This window comes from Macaca mulatta, chromosome 3 (genome assembly GCF_049350105.2).
Source record: "Macaca mulatta isolate MMU2019108-1 chromosome 3, T2T-MMU8v2.0, whole genome shotgun sequence".
Lineage (NCBI taxonomy): Eukaryota > Metazoa > Chordata > Mammalia > Primates > Cercopithecidae > Macaca > Macaca mulatta.
In genome coordinates, this window is record NC_133408.1 from 50,023,252 (window position 1) to 50,042,465 (window position 19,214).

The 19,214-nt window shown below is 49.4% G+C and overlaps 1 protein-coding gene across 1 annotated transcript in view; it reads left to right on the top strand.

The window, feature by feature from the left end:
- Nucleotides 1-5,253, top strand: part of YWHAG (tyrosine 3-monooxygenase/tryptophan 5-monooxygenase activation protein gamma) — a 32,463-nt gene extending 27,210 nt beyond the window's left edge. The window contains 1 exon segment of the mRNA NM_001194436.3: nucleotides 1,762-5,253. Coding sequence (NP_001181365.1) covers nucleotides 1,762-2,418 — 657 coding nt within the window. The 3' untranslated portion in view covers nucleotides 2,419-5,253.
- Nucleotides 5,254-19,214: the final 13,961 nt, after the last annotated feature.

Here is a 19,214-nt window from a genome sequence, read left to right on the forward strand (position 1 = left end):
AAACTAGCCGGGCGAGATGGCGGGCGCCTGTAGTCCCAGCTACTCGGGAGGCTGAGGCAGGAGAATGGCGTAAACCCGGGAGGCGGAGCTTGCAGTGAGCTGAGATCCGGCCACTGCACTCCAGCCTGGGCGGCAGAGCGAGACTCCGTCTCAAAAAAAAAAAAAAAAAAAAGTTTACAAATTTGTCTTGGGCTGCACTCAAAGCCATCCTGGGCTGCATACAGTCCGTGGGCCGCAGGTTGGATAAGCTTGGTTTAGTAGATCTTTTGGGATTCTAGCTCCCTACCTGTCATCTCTGTATGTCATATAATGTTATGCAGATGCTGTGGTGATCTACACAGGGGACAGGGAGTAACCACTTTTCTTCTCTCCTCTCTTTGCCCTATCCCCAGCCAGTTGGCATATGCTGGTAGTCCCAGCTCCTGGGTAGGCAGAGGTGGGAGAATCATCTGAGCCTGGGGAGGTTGAGGCTGCGGTGAGCTGTGATCCCGTCGCTGCACTCCAGGCTGGGTGATAGAATGAGACCCTGTCTCAAATACAATAATAATAGTAATTGGCCGGGCACGGTGGCTCAAGCCTGTAATCCCAGCACTTTGGGAGGCCGAGATGGGCGGATCATGAGGTCAGGAGATCGAAACCATCCTGGATAACCCAGTGAAACCCCGTCTCTACTAAAAAATACAAAAAAAAAAAAAAAAAAAATTAGCCGGGCGAGGTGGCGGGCACCTGTAGTCCCAGCTACGCGGGAGGCTGAGGCAGGAGAATGGCGTGAACCCGGGAGGCGGAGCTTGCAGTGAGCTGAGATCCGGCCACTGTACTCCAGCCTGGGCGACAGAGCCAGACTCCGTCTCAAAAAAAAAAAAAAATAGTAATAATGTATTTCACATGATTGACAAATAATGCAATAGTGTATGACTCTGATACTATAGAAACCAGGTAAATAAATTTAGTATTATTGGCTGAATTTTTTTATTATAAGCAGTTATTTGTAGTCATAAAAATGTACAACATTGGTTGGAGATGCCACTTTAGTTTTCTGAAGGTGATTAATTTTGGGAGTGATGAGGGCAGGAGCCTTGAGAAATGGTCATCTTGGGAGAAGCATTGATTCCTGTTGCCCAGCTCAGCTCAGAGGCGCTGCGCTTGCCTTTTTCTTTTGTATTGCTCGTTGTAAAGTTGTATTCAGTCAGACACTCCCACTGCCACAAATACATGTTCCCTGGGTTGCTGAAGTATCACAGCGATCGGACTCAATCCCAGGCCCCTTATTTGGACTCACTGAGGTTTAGAATTCACGTGCGTATGATCAGAAAGGCCTCCATGTTTCTCAGAAGTCAGCTTGAAGTTGACTCAGTATTTTCTCATCCAGAAGGGATGGGACTGAAGTTTACTAGACAGGGCAGGATTAGGAGGAATTTGTCAGTCTGTTTTCCTAAAAAACCGCGGAGTTAGACCATCTGTACTCGCAGTCTCTCATCTAAGGCCTAGACTTGACAATGTTTTGTGGAACACACGTGATAATCCTGCGTCCTTTTCTGGGGAGGAAGCCGGGGTTCAGACACCATTGATCCATTGATCCAGCCGCACTTTTCCCTGCCTTGTGTGTGCTCCACCTCCAGCCTCCTTCCCCCAGCCCACGCAACGTAATTTCCTTCTGTTCATCATGTTACTCAACAGAGCTCTGTTCTAGTGTCTCAAAGATACAGTTAACCTAGTGGACACCTTCTGTACCATAACAACTCTGTTCTTTCCTCCTGACAGGTGACAGAGCTGAATGAGCCACTGTCGAATGAGGAACGAAACCTTCTCTCTGTGGCCTACAAGAACGTTGTGGGGGCACGCCGCTCTTCCTGGAGGGTCATCAGTAGCATTGAGCAGAAGACATCTGCGGACGGCAACGAGAAGAAGATAGAGATGGTCCGTGCGTACCGGGAGAAGATAGAGAAGGAGTTGGAGGCGGTGTGCCAGGATGTGCTGAGCCTGCTGGATAACTACCTGATCAAGAATTGCAGCGAGACCCAGTACGAGAGCAAAGTGTTCTACCTGAAGATGAAAGGGGACTACTACCGCTACCTGGCCGAAGTGGCCACTGGAGAGAAAAGGGCGACGGTGGTGGAGTCCTCTGAGAAGGCCTACAGCGAAGCCCACGAGATCAGCAAAGAGCACATGCAACCCACCCACCCCATCCGATTAGGCCTGGCTCTTAACTACTCTGTCTTCTACTACGAGATCCAGAACGCCCCGGAGCAAGCGTGCCACTTGGCCAAGACCGCGTTCGATGACGCCATCGCCGAGCTCGACACCCTCAACGAGGACTCCTACAAGGACTCCACGCTCATCATGCAGCTCCTCCGCGATAACCTCACGCTCTGGACGAGCGACCAGCAGGACGACGACGGCGGCGAAGGCAACAATTAAGGCCCCAGGGGGACTGGCAGCGCACGCGGATGCTACTACTGCAGTCTTTATTTTTTTCCCATGAGTTGGGGGTCGGGTGGGGGAGGGAAAGGGAGGGATGACCTTCCCAGGGAGAAACCCACGACCTGTCCTGTCTTTGATCGCCTCTTTGACATTTTTGCCAAAATACCACTAGTGGAAAGTCAGGCTAGCTGTGCTGGTATTGGAATAGCAGCCTCACACTGGCGTCTGGACTGTTCTGTAGATTCATGCAAGTGGAGCTGTCTGTCTCTAATTTAACTTATTGCTAGGTAATAGGGTTTTCAGATGAAAAGAAAACTTAAAGAGGAATGGCCCTCATTCAGTAAGTTCTGTGGTTCCAGTAAGGATTTTTATGTACATACGCTCTCGTGTCTCGTTTTGGGTACTTTCTATCTCATCTGTCTTGGCTCTGCATGTTTTCCAGGGTGTAGCCTACAGACATGGAACAGTGTAAATCCCAGACTGACAGACTTAGAACCTGAGGTCTCATTCGTCCTTACGGTTTAGGCCTTGCCAGTTTTCCGAAGTCTCTGATTAGTTGACAGTATTAACACTAAATTGCAGTTTACAGTATTTCTACATTACAGCCATATGTAACACCAAGCCATTGATTGTGTACTTTTCCTTTGCTAGTTGTTTGGGCTTTAACATCCTTATTCAGCCTTATCCAGGTTGGTTTTGCTGTTGATTGGTCTCCTAGGCTAGATGAGGAGAATGAAAGTGACTTCAGGTTTTGGTTCATAGGTGCTCGGCAGGTGGCTGTGGGATTTTTTTTTTTTTTTTTCGGTCCTTCTTTCCTCTTAACGTAAATCCACCACCAAAATTATTAATCCTCTTGAGAGAAACGTGAAACGCCACAAAAATAGAGAAAATTCAGGTCTGTATGTCATGGATCGTGTTGGTATTTTCAGAGAACATCCCGCTTCCGAAGCTGCCGCAGCTCCCTCCTCAGGGATCACACTGCCGTCGCCCACTCTGCACTGGGGCGTTTCCCACTGCGCCTCGTGCCGGCGGACGCAGCTGGGTGGAGAAGCTATGGGGTTGGAGAGGCGTTTGGAGAAGGTCTGTGGTGCAGTGTGTGAAAATTCAGGTGCTAGAAGCCTACTGGTAGAAAAACCCAAAAGGAAGAGCTCTATATCCTTAACCATTCTGTCCAATTTCGGGAGCCTTGTCAGTGTTTCGGTTTTTCCTCCCCGAAGACACTCCTTCCCCAAGTAATTGTTGTAGGAAGATAAAAAACTGTTACCCGATAACAAACACTGAACTATTTGACCAGAACTTTTTCCTCTCGAGATAGTTTTTCTTTTTAATGAAAAAAAGCATAGAAATTGGAGATTGGCTTGTCTTGCGCAGCCAGTGCACATTTAGAATTGACGGAAACAACATTGCTATTTCCACCCATTTGTTTTCAGCAGCCTTAAGGCCCTCATTCTCATTTTGGGTGAATCTGTCTATCTGTGAACGTGGCCCGCATGTGCATTCTTTTTTTTTTTTTTTTTTTTTTTTTAAGTAAAGTCAGTGACAAGAGGAACTCCCGAGATGTGTGATGACACCACACTTGTTTTCTTTGTTTATTTTATTTAGGCAAGAAAAAGTGTGAGTAATTGAGGAAAAACTGACAGTTGCTTTTGCTAATACCAAAATTGAGCTTACAATTAGGAGCTGAGTATGTGTAACAGGATACAGGTGACAGTGAAGATAGAAGAACCATGATGACCACAGACTCAATGTGCTCTGTAACATTGCACAGTTTACCCAGCATGACTTTCCTTAGAAGGCCCCCTCCTCACGCTAGAGCAAAAGTCCCAGTTAACTGAAGCCTACCAGAAGAAGTGGTAGAAGAAGCTTTGCTGCTTTTGTGCCTCTTACAGGCGCCTAAAGTCATTGCCATGGGAGGAAAACGGAGTGGGGGGCGGGGTTGGTGGGGCTTTCCCTAATTTATCTTCATGTCCAGTGAGCAGTGTTGCGTTTTTCCTTGTAGCATTTGGAAATGATTTACTGGAATTACAAAACCTATTTTTCCTTTAAATTTCAGCTTTGGCTCTGGCTGCTTTTTAGAATAATGCAAGATAAAAATCACACCTGAGGGCTAAAAACGGAGAGGGAATGGGAGACTTGATATTTAAGCAGCTTTGAATGGTTTTTCTTTTCTTTATTTTTAAAGAAATGCACTTGCCTATGATACTGTCTCTCCAGTGAAATGATTACTCCTCCATTACTCTATTGATACAATATTGTGCATGCTAGTGTTGTATTTCTATACAGTAGCTTGAAATTGATTAACTTATACTGTAGGTGTTATGTATTCCTATGACAAAAAAATTAAGTCTTCAAATTTTTTAAAGGTTTTTTTTTTTCTTTTTTTTTTTAATTTAATTTTTCCTTTTGGGGGTAAAGTTTGCTCTACCAAATAGTGATTGTAACAAATTGATCTGTTTTGGATGTTGCTATAGTGACATGCAGTTATATATTTTGTTTTTAAAAAGGGGGGGAGCAAAAGAAACACCAGTGTTAGCTTAATCTTAATGTCTGGTGTTTGTCATGGTGAAATTATAACTATTACAGTGTCGGAGAACAACGAATATGTTCTCTGAATGAGCCTTTGTGCTTTTTGTCATGTTATGCGGTGAACTATTTTTAAGGTCTAATCAGTGATTATTTTTCCAGCTCCGTGTTTCTCTAGGGAATTATTTCACACACGGACCATCTTTAGCAGTTTCCTCAGTGATGGAATATCATGAATGTGAGTCATTATGTAGCTGTCGTACATTGAGCAAATAAACTTACAGATCTGACGCCAGTGTTCCTTAGCTTCATTGTGTCAGTTCGGCTGTCCTTTGCTTTTGAAGGTTGGATCCGATGTTGGTGTTCTCTTCCCTCCCCAGCCCAACGAATGAAGTTGGGTTGGCGGGAAAAAGGGAAAAGACAGTATATACTGGAAAGCGCCTCCAACCAGGAATCAGATTTGGGTTTGGGGACTTAAAAAACCATGGCACCAGGCCGGGCGCAGTGGCAGGAGAATCGCTTGAGCCCAAGAAGTGGAAGTTGCAGTGAGCCAAGATTGCACCACTGCCTTCGAGCCTAGCGACAGAGTGAGACTCCGTCTCAAAAAAAAAAAAAAAATTGCACCTTTTAGGGTGGGAGCAGTGGCTCACACCTGTAATCCAGCACTTTGGGAGGCCGAGGGGGGAGGATCACTTGAGGCCAGGAGTTTGAGACCAGCCTGGACAACATATTGATACCCTATCTCTGTTAAAAAAAACAAAACAAAACCAATCCATTGCATCTTTTGGGCCTCCATTTTTCTCACATTAAATGAGCCTGTTCAACTGGATCTCTGAGGGCCTTTCTGGGGTACCACTGGGGAGAAATACAGACCTGAGTTTGATGGCACCCTCCAACCCTGCCTTTTTTTTAAACAACAAAACAAAACAAAAAACAGACGGGGTCTGGCCATATTGCCTAGGTTGGGCTCGAACTCTTGGGCTCAGGTGATCCTCCCAGAATTATGGCCCCTTTTGATTCCTAGGCAAATTATTCAGACTTCTTAGCCTGGGTGGGTGTGGGTGTGGGTGTGGTTGTAGGTTTAAATAACTGGATCATAGCTTTTAATTTTTTTGGGGGGTGTGACAGAATCTCACTGTCATCCAGGCTGGGGTGCAGTGGCACGATCTCAGCTCACTCCACCAGGCTCAAGCTCCAGGTTCAAGCTATTCTTGTGTCTCAGCCCTCTGAGTAGCTGGGATTACAGGACCCCACCACCATGCCTGGCTAATTTTTGTATTTTTAGTAGAGACCGGGTTTCACTGTGTTGGCCAGGCTGGTCTCAAACTCCTGACCTCAAGTGATCCGCCTGCCTTGGCCTCCCAAAGTGCTGAGATTAAAGGTGTGAGCCACTGCACCCGGCCAAGCTTCTTAATTTTCTGAGACATCAATTCACATTTCAGGAATGATAACACACTGGGAATAGGCTTTTGGCATATACCCAATGAATTCACTTGTGTTGGCTCATTTGTCACCCAGAACTGGGTGACACTGCCAGTGTATGGCTGTGAAATTAGGAGTGACAGCTGTACCTGAGGTCCCGTGGGTAACTCACTGATAACTCACATCTGCCTACCGGAGTTTGGCCTGCTCACGCCAACCTGCTTTCACACTGCTAGGAGACCATAAGAAACTAGGCTGAGCGGCAGCAACCAACTCTTCAGCACACATTGACCAAGCACTTTTATTTTATTTTTTATTTTATTTTATTTTGTATTTATTTATTTTGAGATGGAGTCGCACTCTTGTTGCCCAGGCTGGAGTGCAATGGCGCCATCTTGGCTCACCGCAGCCTCCACCTCCCGGGTTCAAGCAATTCTGCCTCAGCCTCCCAAGTAGCTGGGATTACAGGCATGTGCCACCACGCCCGGCTAATTTTGTATTTTTTAGGAGAGACGGGGTTTCTCCATGTTGGTCAGGCTGGTCTTGAACTTCTGACCTCAGGTGATCTGCCCACCTCGGCCTCCCAAAGTGCTGGGATTACAGGCATAAGCCATGGCACATGGCTGACCAAGCACTTTTAGTGTGGCAGTTACCGAGAGCAAAACAAAACGAAATTTTTGACAAACTTTTGGCACAGATATGGACAAGATCGGAACAGTCAAGCTTGCTCTAACGGTCACTGAAGAAGGAGGAAGGTAGATCCCCTGAAAATTGCCACTATTTCATCCTTGTTCCTTCGGCATCATGTCCTATTACAGGTGCAAGAGTAGCTTTGTTTTACTGTTTTGCAGATCTCTTGGGAGCTAAGACATGTACTCTGCTTAGGTGTCCAGTCTGTTGTGGTAAGTGTTTTCTTAAGACAGGGTCCCGCTGGGCTCTGCCTCACAGGCTAGAGGGCAGCAGTTCTATCATAGCTCACTGAAGCCTCAAACTCCTGGGCTCACGTGATCCTGCCTCAGCCTCCCAGAGCACTAGGAGTACAGATATAAGCCACTGCACCTGGCCTGTTCTGATACGTTGTTTCACTTGAAGTATTTGAAAAAAATACAGTATCACACAAATGAGTAGTTGGAAAGGGGTGAACCTAAACAGTTGAAGTTGAATGGCAGAAGCAGAGTAAGGTTAAGAAAGTTCTCATTAGGTGGGTGCGGTGGCTCACACCTGTGAACTTTGGGAGGCTGAGGTGGGCGGACTGCTTGAGCCCAGGAGTTCAAGACCAGCCTGGCTAACATGGTGAAACCCTGTCTCTACTAAAAATTTAAAACTTAGCCGGGCATGGTGGCACGGGTCTTTTATCCCAGCTACTTGGGAGGTTGAGGCAGGAGAATCGCATGAACCCGGAGATAGATTGTAGTGAACCGAGATCGTGCCACTGCACTCCAGCCCTGGGCAACAGAGCAAGACTCCATCTCAAAAACAAACAAAAACTGATACTTTGTCTGTAAGGTGATTAAAAATAACAGTGTGAAACATCAGAGGTCTCCATTCCAAGAACTTCAGGTCAGGGGTAGAGTGGAGAGGCCATAAATGAGGTAATTCAGTGGGACCTTATAGTACAGCAAAGCATGAAAGCAGTTTTCCTCCACTCTATTTATGTGTGTTGACCACATGCATTGGCCTCCGCTCTGGTCAGCTGAAACTGCATGTTGATTCACTGGGTGATTTGAGTGACTAAGAATGGCACCTCCCTCCTGGGTGCACAGTTCCCAAAGCCAGCTTGGAGAAACAACCTTCTGAGCGCTAGCTGGGTAATCCTGTTCCAGGAGTTGATAATAAGTGGTCACCAGCCTGATCAGAACATTAACATGTGGCATACCAGCTTGCTAATTAGCCCACTGGTTGGAATTTTCCAACTCTGATGTGGATACGTGTGGTTGAATCGGAATGGCCACAAGCTCTACCTCTCATTAACCACACAGAGCTGTGGTCAGTGAGGAGTTAGGGCGAGAGTGGCTGGATCACACTGGCAAGACAATGAGTCAAGATATCTTGGCCAGGCGTGGTGGCTCAAGCCTGTAATCCCAGCACTTTGGGAGGCCGAGACGGGCGGATCACGAGGTCAGGAGATCGAGACCATCCTGGCTAACCCGGTGAAACCCCATCTCTACTAAAAAATAAAACACACTAGCCGGGTGAGGTGGCGGGTGCCTGTAGTCCCAGCTACTCGGGAGGCTGAGGCAGGAGAATGGCGTAAACCCGGGAGGTGGAGCTTGTAGTGAGCTGAGATCCGGCCACTGCACTCCAGCCTGGGAGACAGAGCGAGATTCCGTCTCAAAAAAAAAAAAAAAAAAAAAAAAAGACATCTCAGGTTATGTACGGTACTCACGTGGCACTCTGTTATCCAAAGTATTGGAGAGGAAAGGCTGTAGGAATTACTTTGAGGAACACTATGACTTGGGCTTTTTTTTTCTTTTTTATTTTTTTGGAGAGACAGAATCTCGCTCTTGCACAGGCTGGAGTGCAGTGGCATGATCACAACTCACTGCAGCTTTTACCTCCTGGGCTCAAATGATCCTCCTATGTCAGCCTTCTGAGTCACTGGGACTTATAGGTGTGCACCACCACCACACACACCTGGCTAATTTTTTGATTTTTTTGTAGAGTTGTGGTCTTGCTATACTGCCCAGGCTGGTCTTGAACTCCTGGCCTCAAGCAATCCTCCCATCTCAGCCTCCCAAAGTGCTGGGATTACAGACATGGGCCACTGCACCCAGCTGGTTTTTATTTTTTGAACTGGCAGTGCACACACATTACAAAATACAAAAGTGTGAGGCGGCCATATGCAATCCACGAAGCGTGACATATTTACTCTCTGGCCAGTAGTTAGCAGACCCCTGGTTTATCAGAAACTCTCCCAGCATGCCCATTACCCGATCACCCATTCATTGCCATTCTTAGAGGTAACTACTGCCGTCCATTCTTCTAAAATAGTTGAGCTTGAAATAGGATTTTTGCTGCCTTTGAGCACTGATGTGACTCTGGCCTTGTGATTTTTTTTTTTTTTTTTTTTTTTAGTTGAGATGGAGTCTTGCTCTGTCGCCCAGGCTGGAGTGCAGTGGCGCGATATCGGCTCACTGCAAGCTCCGCCTCCTGGGTTCATGCCATTCTCCTGCCTCAGCCTCCTCAGTAGCTGGGACTACAGGCGCCCGCCACCACGCCCGGCTAATTTTTGTATTTTTTTAGTAGAGACGGGGTTTCACCATGGTCTTGATCTCCTGACCTTGTGATCCACCCGCCTCGGCCTTCCAAAGTGCTGGGATTACAGGTGTGAGCCACCGCGCCCAGCCGGCCTTGTGATTTTAAATATGGATAGTTGAAATGTGGTGGTCCCAAAACAGACATCTTGAATTAGAATATTTAATTCCATGTAAAGGGTAGGTAGGTAGGTGGTATTGGGGCGCTCAAATCCCAAACACAAAAATTGAAAAGAACGTTACAGTGATTGGCTACAGACCCACTCCTTGATATGGCAGGTACATTCCTCTGTGTGTCGTGGAACCTTGAAAGTAAGTCGCTGTTGGCATTTTACTCCCAACGTTCGTATTTCTCCTTACAAAGAGGACATTCTCAGCCAGGCGCAGTGGCTCACACCTGGAATCCCAGCATTTTGGGAGGGAGGTGGGTGGATCACCTGAGGTCAGGAGTTCGAGACCAGCCTAGTCAACATGGCGAAACCCTGTCTCTACTAAAAATACCAAAAAAATTAACTGGGTGTGGTGGCTCGTGCCTATAGTCCCAGCTACCCAGGAGGCTGAGACACGAGAATCACAAACCCAGGAGGCAGAGGTTGCAGTGAGCTGACATAGCGCCACTGCACTCCAACCTGGGCGATAGAATGAGACCCTGTCTCAAAAAAAAAAAAAAAGGACATTCTGTAATATAACCACCATACTGTTATCACCCAATTAATAATTCCCTAATATCAACCCATATGCAAATTTCTCTAAATTGTCCTCAGAATGCATTTGATAGCTTTTTCTAATCCCCCTCCCGCACCAGCTAGACTCCCATTAAAATTCATTAATTGCATTTCAAGATTAGGTTTCTTTGCCTTTTTTTTTTTTTTTTTTTTTTAAGAGACAGGGTGTCAGTTGCCCTGGTTGGAGTGCAGTCAACAGTCATAGCTCACTGCAGCCTCCAACTCATAGACGCAAACAGTCCTCCCAACTCAGTCTCCGGAGTAGCTGGGACCACAGGCCTGCACCACCACTTCCAGCTAATTTTTTTCTTTTTTTTTTTCAACATGGCCTTCCAATAAATCTATTTTTATTTTTTGTAAAGATGGGTATGCTGCCTAGGTTGTTCCTGAATTCCTGGCCTCAAGCGATCCTCTCACCCTGGCCTCCTGAAGTGTTAGAATTAATGGGCATGAGCCACTGTGCCTGGGCCTGATACTGGCTTCTTCGAGACCAGGCTACTTGCCAGTCTTAAGGCCCCACGTTCTGGGTTTGTCCAGTTGTTTGTGCCTATGTCATTTAGCTTGTTTCCTGTCCTTGTTGGGGTACTTTTTTTTGTCTTGTGTAAAAACTTTGCTTTCTCCTCCATTTAACCTTCTCACTGGTTCACTTTGTGCTCTTAAGCAGCTACCAGCAGCAGAGCCTGTCACCTAAGTGGACAAGGCCAAAGCCACTGCTCTGAAAGGCCAGAGGGACTGGCCACTACCCATGGGGACCATCTTGTTTTCTGACTGGAGTCTTCTGGGCTCAGGGATTTGCCTCCTCAATCCTCTCCTGCCTCCCCTGGATGGGAAAAGTACAGCATTAGGTGCTTTATTTTTTATTTTTATTTTTTTTTGAGATGGAGTCTCACTCTGTCTCCCAGGCTGGAGTGCAGTGGCCGGATCTCAGCTCACTGCAAGCTCCGCCTCCCGGGTTTACGCCATTCTCCTGCCTCAGCCTCCCGAGTAGCTGGGACTACAGGCGCCCGTCACCTCGCCTGGCTAGTTTTTTTTTTTTTTTGGTATTTTTTTTAGTAGAGACGGGGTTTCACCGTGTTCGCCAGGATGGTCTCGATCTTCTGACCCCGTGATCCACCCGTCTCAGCCTCCCAAAGTGCTGGGATTACAGGCTTGAACCACCGCGCCCGGCCAGCATTAGGTGCTTTAATAAGCACTGGCTTTGACTTACATCCTCACTTGGCCAGCTGGGTCCTGGTGGTCTGCAGCTGTTCTGCCCCTATGGTGGGGAGACAGCACAGCCCATCTTATTCACTAGAGTTAACTCAGGAACCAGAAGCATGCCTGAGACGCTTCCTTCATACTGGAACTGCAATAGGGGAATCACAGTCTTGGTGTTAAATTAGTTCTTCCCACTGTGATGGGTAAATTACCCTACCACTCATTGGCTCTTAGGAGCTGATAAGATACATGAAAGTCTTTTTTTTTTTTTTTTTTTCTGAGACAGAGTCTCACACTGCCTCCCGGAGATGGAGTGCAATGGCGCCATACTGGCTCACCGCAACTTCCGCCTCCCAGGTTCACGCGATGCTCCTGCCTCAGCCTCCCAAGTAGATTACAGGCACACACCACCACGCCTGGCTAATTTTTTTTGTATTTTTAGTAGAGACAGGATTTCTCTATTTTGGCCAAGCTGGTCTTGAACTCCCGACCTCGTGATTTGCCCGCCTCGGCCTCCTGAAGAGCTGGGATTACCAGGCATAAGCCACCGCACCTGGCCACACGAAAGCCTCTTTTTACTCTCTTAACCTGAAGCCAGATTTTACAGATGAGGTTTCATTGGTTGTCAGTTTTTTTGTTGTTTTGAGATAGGATCTCGCTCTGTTGACCAGGCTGGAGTGCAGTGGTGCAGTCATAGCTCACTACAGCCTCCACCTCCTAGACTCAAAGGAATCCTGCCTCAGCGTCCCAATTGGCTGGGCTGTCTGGCCTGGCTAATTTAAATTTTTTTTTTTTTTTTTGTAGAGACTGGGTCTTACTATACTATGTTGCCCAGGCTGGTCTTGAATGCCTGGGCTTAAGCGATCCTCCTGCCTCGGTCTCCCAAAGTGTTGGTTACAGGTGTGAGCCACCACGCCCAGCTGGGTTGTCTGTTCTTTAAAGCCAGATAGGAAACTCATTTTTTATTCCATTAGGTTTATCAAAGCAGACTGCCTTCCAAGAGACGGTATTTTTTGGTGTTATAGTTGACAAGGGGTTTTGCCTGCTAAGTTTGCCGAGTAAATCCTCGGACAAGGAATGTGGGTAGTGGGCAGACCAAGAGTGAAAAATATTCTCTTGCCCTAAATCAGGAGACTACATTAGAAGCAGACAAGATAGACTCAGGAAATAAAGGCTAAAAGGTATAAAGGACAGGGCAGCTTGTAGCTGACTGCAAGCATTTTGGGGTGAGTCTTTTTTTCATGTAATCTCCCTAAATACCGTCCAAATCTCCAAAGTCAAACAAATGCCACCTCCCGCTGCTGGGGCGGGGGCAAAATGAGTAATCATCATTGCTCCCCGTGGTACGTTAGCGCTTCGATTTCTTTCGCCTAGTGGTGACAGCCAAAATGAAACTGAGTAAGTACAAAACACAGCAAAACAGCATTGGCCCCATCCCTCAGGGCCTCAATCACGCACCAGCCACAGCTGGTCTGGCCGCCCCTGCCCCATTCCTTGAGCTACAAAATGCTGCAGTGCTGCTGGTTTGCAAGGCCCCGGAGCTAGGCGATGGGGATTCAGCATCCCTCCTGGCACAGGTCTGGGCCCCCTCCCTACCCCCACCTGGGGGCTCCTGCAGTAGGTCCCTTGCCGACCTCTCCCGGCTCTGAAGCTGGCTTTCCCGGGGATCGCCTCTTCCAGACCCCGGACTGCAACAGCGCCCTCGAGCCCAGCCACCCACGGCTCCAACCCACCTGGGAGCTCCATCCTCGGCCCTATCTCTGAGCACCTCCCCTCCCCAAACGCCCAGAACCCCTGCCAAGGAAGCCTTTTGCTGCCTGCCGTCTCCCCAAGGGGCCTGCTTTGCACTGGCGAGCCGTTCGGCCCTGGCCCCGGCACGCACTGGCTCGCCTCTGTCCCCCGGGTTGCTCGACGTAAGATCGCGTGCTGGGACCACGCAGAGTCCAGGGAACCCGGACTACACAGAAGCCCGGATGTGGGCCGGGCGGGGCAACGGCTTTGTTTGTAGCCCCGCCCCGGGGGCGGCCGCCTTCCCCTCGGGCATGGTAAGAGCCAATCACAGGCCAGCGTGTCCCCGCTCCGCCAATGGTCGGCCTGTTGCTAGGGCCTGGGTCTCTGCCCCAGAATCGGCCCCCTCAGCGGCCCCAGGGTTTCATTTGTTGCAGACCCGGCCTTCTATCCACTGGGGAGCTTTATCTCCCAATTTCACCCGCTCCTCTCTCCTCCGTCTTCCGCCTGCACCTTTGTTACGTGCTTGGGAGGACGGAGCCTTGGGCTCGTGGTGGGCCCTTGGTCCCACGCCTGCCCTTCTTTTCCCCATGTGAACAGTGACGTGATCGCTCGTGTCCCGGCCCGTACTGGTTTGCTACCCTTTCTTACCTACACATCTCTCCTTCTGGAAACAGCCCTGGGAGGTCTGCGTTATTCCCAGATTGCAGAAGAGGAAACTCCTGACCCCCGATGCACACAACAGCCGGGCGGTTTCTGGTGGTGACCTGGGTCTGACGGGTTCCATCACTTTACACGCGGGAGCCATGGTGCAACAGTGAGGGAGGGAGCAGATCTGGTGTCCTGGGGACACTGAGGCCAAGCCCTGCCTCTCTTTGGTATCCCAGGCCCTCCACAGCTAGGTCCCACCCTGCCTGTCCAACCTCGGCTGCCCGCGTGCCCCAGGTGTTACAGCCCCATCAGCCTCCTGTGTGCCTTCCAAGGTCCTCTGCTCAAATGCCCTTCCCTCCCACCGTGTCCTGATGGTGATAACTTTGAATCGAACAGCGGCGGCCAGCCAGGGCCAGGGCTCTCCGCCATCATCAGTCCTGAAAGATGTCAGAAATTGAATAAAAACTCCCAGTTTTTTGAATTGAATAAAAACACCTTCCCGTCTCCTGCCTATAGAGTTGTATAATCTCAGGCGTAGAGGGAGACGTGTTGCGCAAGTCACTATCAAGGCTGGATTTAGGAATTAAAAATCAGGCCAGGCGCGGTGGCTCACGCCTGTAATCCCAGCACTTTGGGAGGCCGAGGCGGGCGGATCACAAGGTCAGGAGATCGAGACCATCCTGGCTAACACTGTGAAACCCCGTCTCTACTAAAAATGCAAAAAATTAGCCGGGCGAGGCGGCGGGCGCCTGTAGTCCCAGCTACTCGGGAGGCTGAGGCAGGAGAATGGCGTGAACCCGGGAGGCGGAGCTTGCAGTGAGCCGAGATCGCGCCACTGCACTCCAGCCTGGGCGGCTAAGCGAGACTCTGTCTCAAAAAAAAAAAAAAAAAAAAAAAAAGGAATTAAAAATCAGCTTCAGTGTGGCTGCTGACTGTTTAGAAAGGTGGGATTTCTGTCACTCAGCAATGTCTATTTTATTTTTCTTTATTTTATTTTTTTTTTTGAGACGGAGTCTCACTCTGTCACCCAGGCTGGAGTTGGAGTGCAGTGGCCAGATCTCAGCTCACTGCAAGCTCCGCCTCCCGGGTTCACGCCATTCTCCTGCCTCAGCCTCCCGAGTAGCTGGGACTACAGGTGCCTGCCACCTCGCCCGGCTAAGTTTTTTTTGTATTTTTAGTAGAGACGGGGTTTCACCGTGTTAGCCAGGATGGTCTCGATCTCCTGACCTCGTGATCCACCCGTCTCGGCCTCCCAAAGTGCTGGGATTACAGGCTTGAGCCACCGCGCCCGGCCCTTTTTCTTTCTTTTTTAGAGACCGGGTGTCACTCTGTTGCCCAGGCTGTACCGGAGTGCAGCGGTGCAATCATAGCTCACTGGAGCCTCCAACTCCTGGGCTCTGAGTAGCTGAGACTATAGGTGTGCACCACCACACCCAACTGACTTTCTTTTTTTTTTTTTTTTTTTTTTGTAGAAACAGAGTCTCACTCTGTTGCCCAGACTGGTCTCGAATACCTAACCTCAAGCCTCAGTCTCCCAAAGTGTTGGGATTACAGGTGAAAACCACTGTGCCCAACCCAATGTCTCGTTTTTCTGAATAAAGGGCTGTTGGGGAATGAAAGCTTAAGAGCTCAGGATTTGGATTCTCATCCCACCATGTCCTAGTTAAGTGACATAATCTCCTAAGGTATTTAGCCTTTTAGAGTGTCAGTTTCCACATCTGTAAAATGGGAATAATACAACCTACCTCAAAAATGTCTAGCAGTGACTGAGTGCTTACTATCTGCTCTGGGCAGCATTCTAAAGACTTCACAGTGGCCGGGTGCAGAGACTTAAGCCTGTAATCCCAGCACTTTGGGAGGCTGAGGCAGGAGGATCGCTGGAAGCCAGGAGTTCCAGACCAGCCTGGGCAACATAATGAGACCCTGTCCCTACCAAAAATTACAAAATTAGCCAGGCATATTGACAAATACCTGTAGTCCCAGCTACTTGGGAAGTTGAGGCAGGAGGATAGCTGGAGTCCAGGAATTCAAGGCTGCAGTGAGCCATAATGGCGCCACTGCACTCCAGCCTGGTCAACTGAGCAAGATCCTGTCTCAAAAAAAAAAAAAAAAAGACAATCATGGTGGCTCATGCCTGTAATCCCAGCACTTCGGGAGGCTGAGGTGAGTGGATCACCTGAGATCGGGAGTTCAAGACCAGCCTGACCAACATGGAGAAACCCCATCTCTACTAAAAATACATTAGCCGGGTATGGTGGCGGGTACCTGTAGTCCCAGCTACTCGGGAGGCTGAGGCAGGAGAAGTGCTTGAACCCAGGAGGCAGAGGTTGTGGTGAGCCAAGATCATGCCATTGCATTCCAGCCTGGGCAACAAGAATAAAACTCTTTCAAAAAAAAGTAATAATAATAAGAATACTTCTTAGGTATTAATTCATATAGTTGCATCATTTGCAGATGAAGAAACTGAGACTTAGCAACATGCCCAAGATCCCACAGCTAAAAAGTCAGTGGCCAAGTGGGATTGAACCCAGGCAGTGTGACATGAGTTCCTGCAAGCATAACTGCAATCTCGTGCTGCCTCTCAGTGGAGTGGGGTTGCTGTGAGGATTTAATAAGCTAACGAGTGATTGGCAGCTAGCAGGTGCCTCCTAATACGTGCAGTTCTGATTAGGATCAGAAGGGAAACAGTGGTCAACCCTCCTGCAGCAGAGGGTGCGACAGGGCAGGGCAGACTCCCAGGGCCCAGATCTTGGCTGCCAGACCCTTCCAAGGCAGAGAGAGTGGGCTGGGTCCTCCAGGAGGGAAATTCAAGGAGGCTTGAAGGCCCTTGGAAACAGAGGCCCAGGGCAGAGAATAACCGGGCTAAAGGCATGCTGGGTGTGGGGCTGGGGCAAGGGCGGTGGAGGAGGTGTCAGTTTTTCAAGACTGGGCCTTTTTCTTTTTATTGTTGTTGAGACAGGGTCTCGCTTTGTCTCCCAGGGTGGAGTGCAACGGCATGATCTCGACTCACTAAAACTTCCACCTCCCGGGTTCAAGCAATTCTCCTGCCTCAGCTTCCCGAGTAGCTGGGACTACAGATACCCGCCACCACACCCGGCTAATTTTTGTATTTTTAGTAGAAATGGGGTTTCACCATGTTGGCCAGGCTGGTCTCACACTCCTAGGCTCAAGTGATCCTCTCGCCTCAGTGCTGGGATTATGAGTGTGAGCCACCATGCCTGGCCAGGACCAAGTCAATTGCCCCTGGTTGCGCTCTACAGGGCTCAGAATCTGTGGAGAGATTCCTGAAGGTTCTGGACTGGGCAGTGTCAGTGCCTGAGGAATTCATTCTCTCTGGGAGAGCACCAGGGGGCGGTCGCTTACTGTCCTATCTGGGCCTGAGAGTGGGGCGATGTGGGTGCGCAGCCCCAGGGCGTCCTCTAGGGGGCAGTCTCGGGCCTGTCTGGGCAGAGTTCCATCCCCCGTGTGGGAATGAGGCTTCCTGCCTGACCTTGACCTGAGCCCGCGTGGGGATTGATTTATCTTCCTCCCACCCAGAGCCCACCGCCCCCTGCTGAGGGGATCGGTCTGTGGGGCTGCTCCCAGGGTTCAAGGCTTTCAGGCTGGGCAGACCTGGAGAAGAGGGGTCTTTGGGGCCACGGGAGGAATTGCAAAGGGATAGTTTGGGCATCAAGGCTCAGAGACAGGTGGGGTGGGATTCAGAGAGGGAAGGGGCCTCAAAGAAGAGAGAGGAGCCTGGGGAAGTGAGGAAGTGCAGTCGTGGGTTGGGGGCTCAGAGAAGACGGGAGAACGCCAACAAATGGGGATTTCAGGACAGGTGAGGCAGCTCACATCTGTAATCCCAACACTTTGGGAGGCAGAGGCAGGGGGATCACTTGATTCCAGGAGTTTGAGACCTTCCAGAGCAACATAATGAGATCCCCATCTCTACAAAAATTTAGAAACTTACCAGGTATAGTGGCGCACACCTGTTGTCCCAGCTACTCGGAAGGCTGGATAGGAGGATTGCTTGAGCCCAGGAGTTGGAGGCTGCGGTGAGCTATGATCTCACCAGTGTACTCCAGCCTGGAGACAGAGTGAGACCCAGTCTCTAAAAAAGAAAACAAAAAGAAAAGAAGTGGCCAAGCACGGTGGCTCATGCCTATAATCCCAGCACTTGGGGAGGCCAAGACAGGTGGGTCACCTGAGGTCAGGAGTTCGAGACCAGCCTGGCCAACATGGTGAAACCCCGTCTCTACTAAAAATACAAAAATTAGCTGGGTGTGGTGGTGCACACCTGTAATCCCAGCTACTCTGGAGGCTGAGGCACAAGAATCACTTGAACCCGTCAGGTGGAGGCTGCAGTGAGCTGAGATGGTACCACTGCACTCCAGCCTAGGCAACAGAGCGAGACTCTGTCTCAAAAAAAAGAAGAAGGAAGGAAGGAAGGAAGGAATTCCTGTGCAAGGAGGGACTTGGTGGTGTTGGGAGGGGTGCAGTCAGGTAGTGGAGGTGAATCAGGGAGGGACAGAATCAGTGGGGCAGATGGTGACTCACAAGGGGTCCAGTGAGGGCATAAGGGCCAAGAGAGGGTAGGTGAATCCAGGAAAGGGAGTGACCTCTTCTTTGTTTTGTTTTGAGGTGGAGTTTTGCTCTTGTTGCCCAGGCTGGAGTGCAATGGCACCTTCTCAGCTCACCACATGAGCTCAGCACCATTCTCCTGCCTCAGCCTCCCAAGTAGCTGGGAATACGGGTGCCTGTCACCACGCCTGGCTGATTTTGTATTTTTTGTAGGGATGGGGTTTCTCCATGTTGGTCATGACTGGTCTTGAACTCTTGACCTCGTGATCTGCCTGCCTCGGCCTCCCAAAGTGCTGGGATTACAGGCATGAGCCACCGTGCCTAGCCAACCTTTTTTTTTTTTTTTTTTTTTTGAGACAGAGTCTCGCTCTGTCACCCAGGCTGGAGTGCAGTGGCTCAATCTTGGCTCACTGCGACCACCTCCTGGGCTCAAGCGATTCTCATGCCTCAGCCTCCTGAATAGCTGGGACTACTGGTGCCCACCACCATGCCTGGCTAAGTTTTTTGTATTTTGATAGAGATGGGGTTTCACCATGTTGCCCAGGGTGGTCTTGAACTGCTGAGCTCAGGCGATCCGCCCGCCTCGGCCTCCCAAAGTGCTAGATTACAGGTGTGAGCCACCGTGCCCGGTGGGAGTGACCTCTTTGTCATCCATCCACCTGATTAAGTTTTCAACCTCCTTATCCTGTGGTCCTGCCAGCCTGAAGACATAGACGCTCCCAGCCATTCCTAA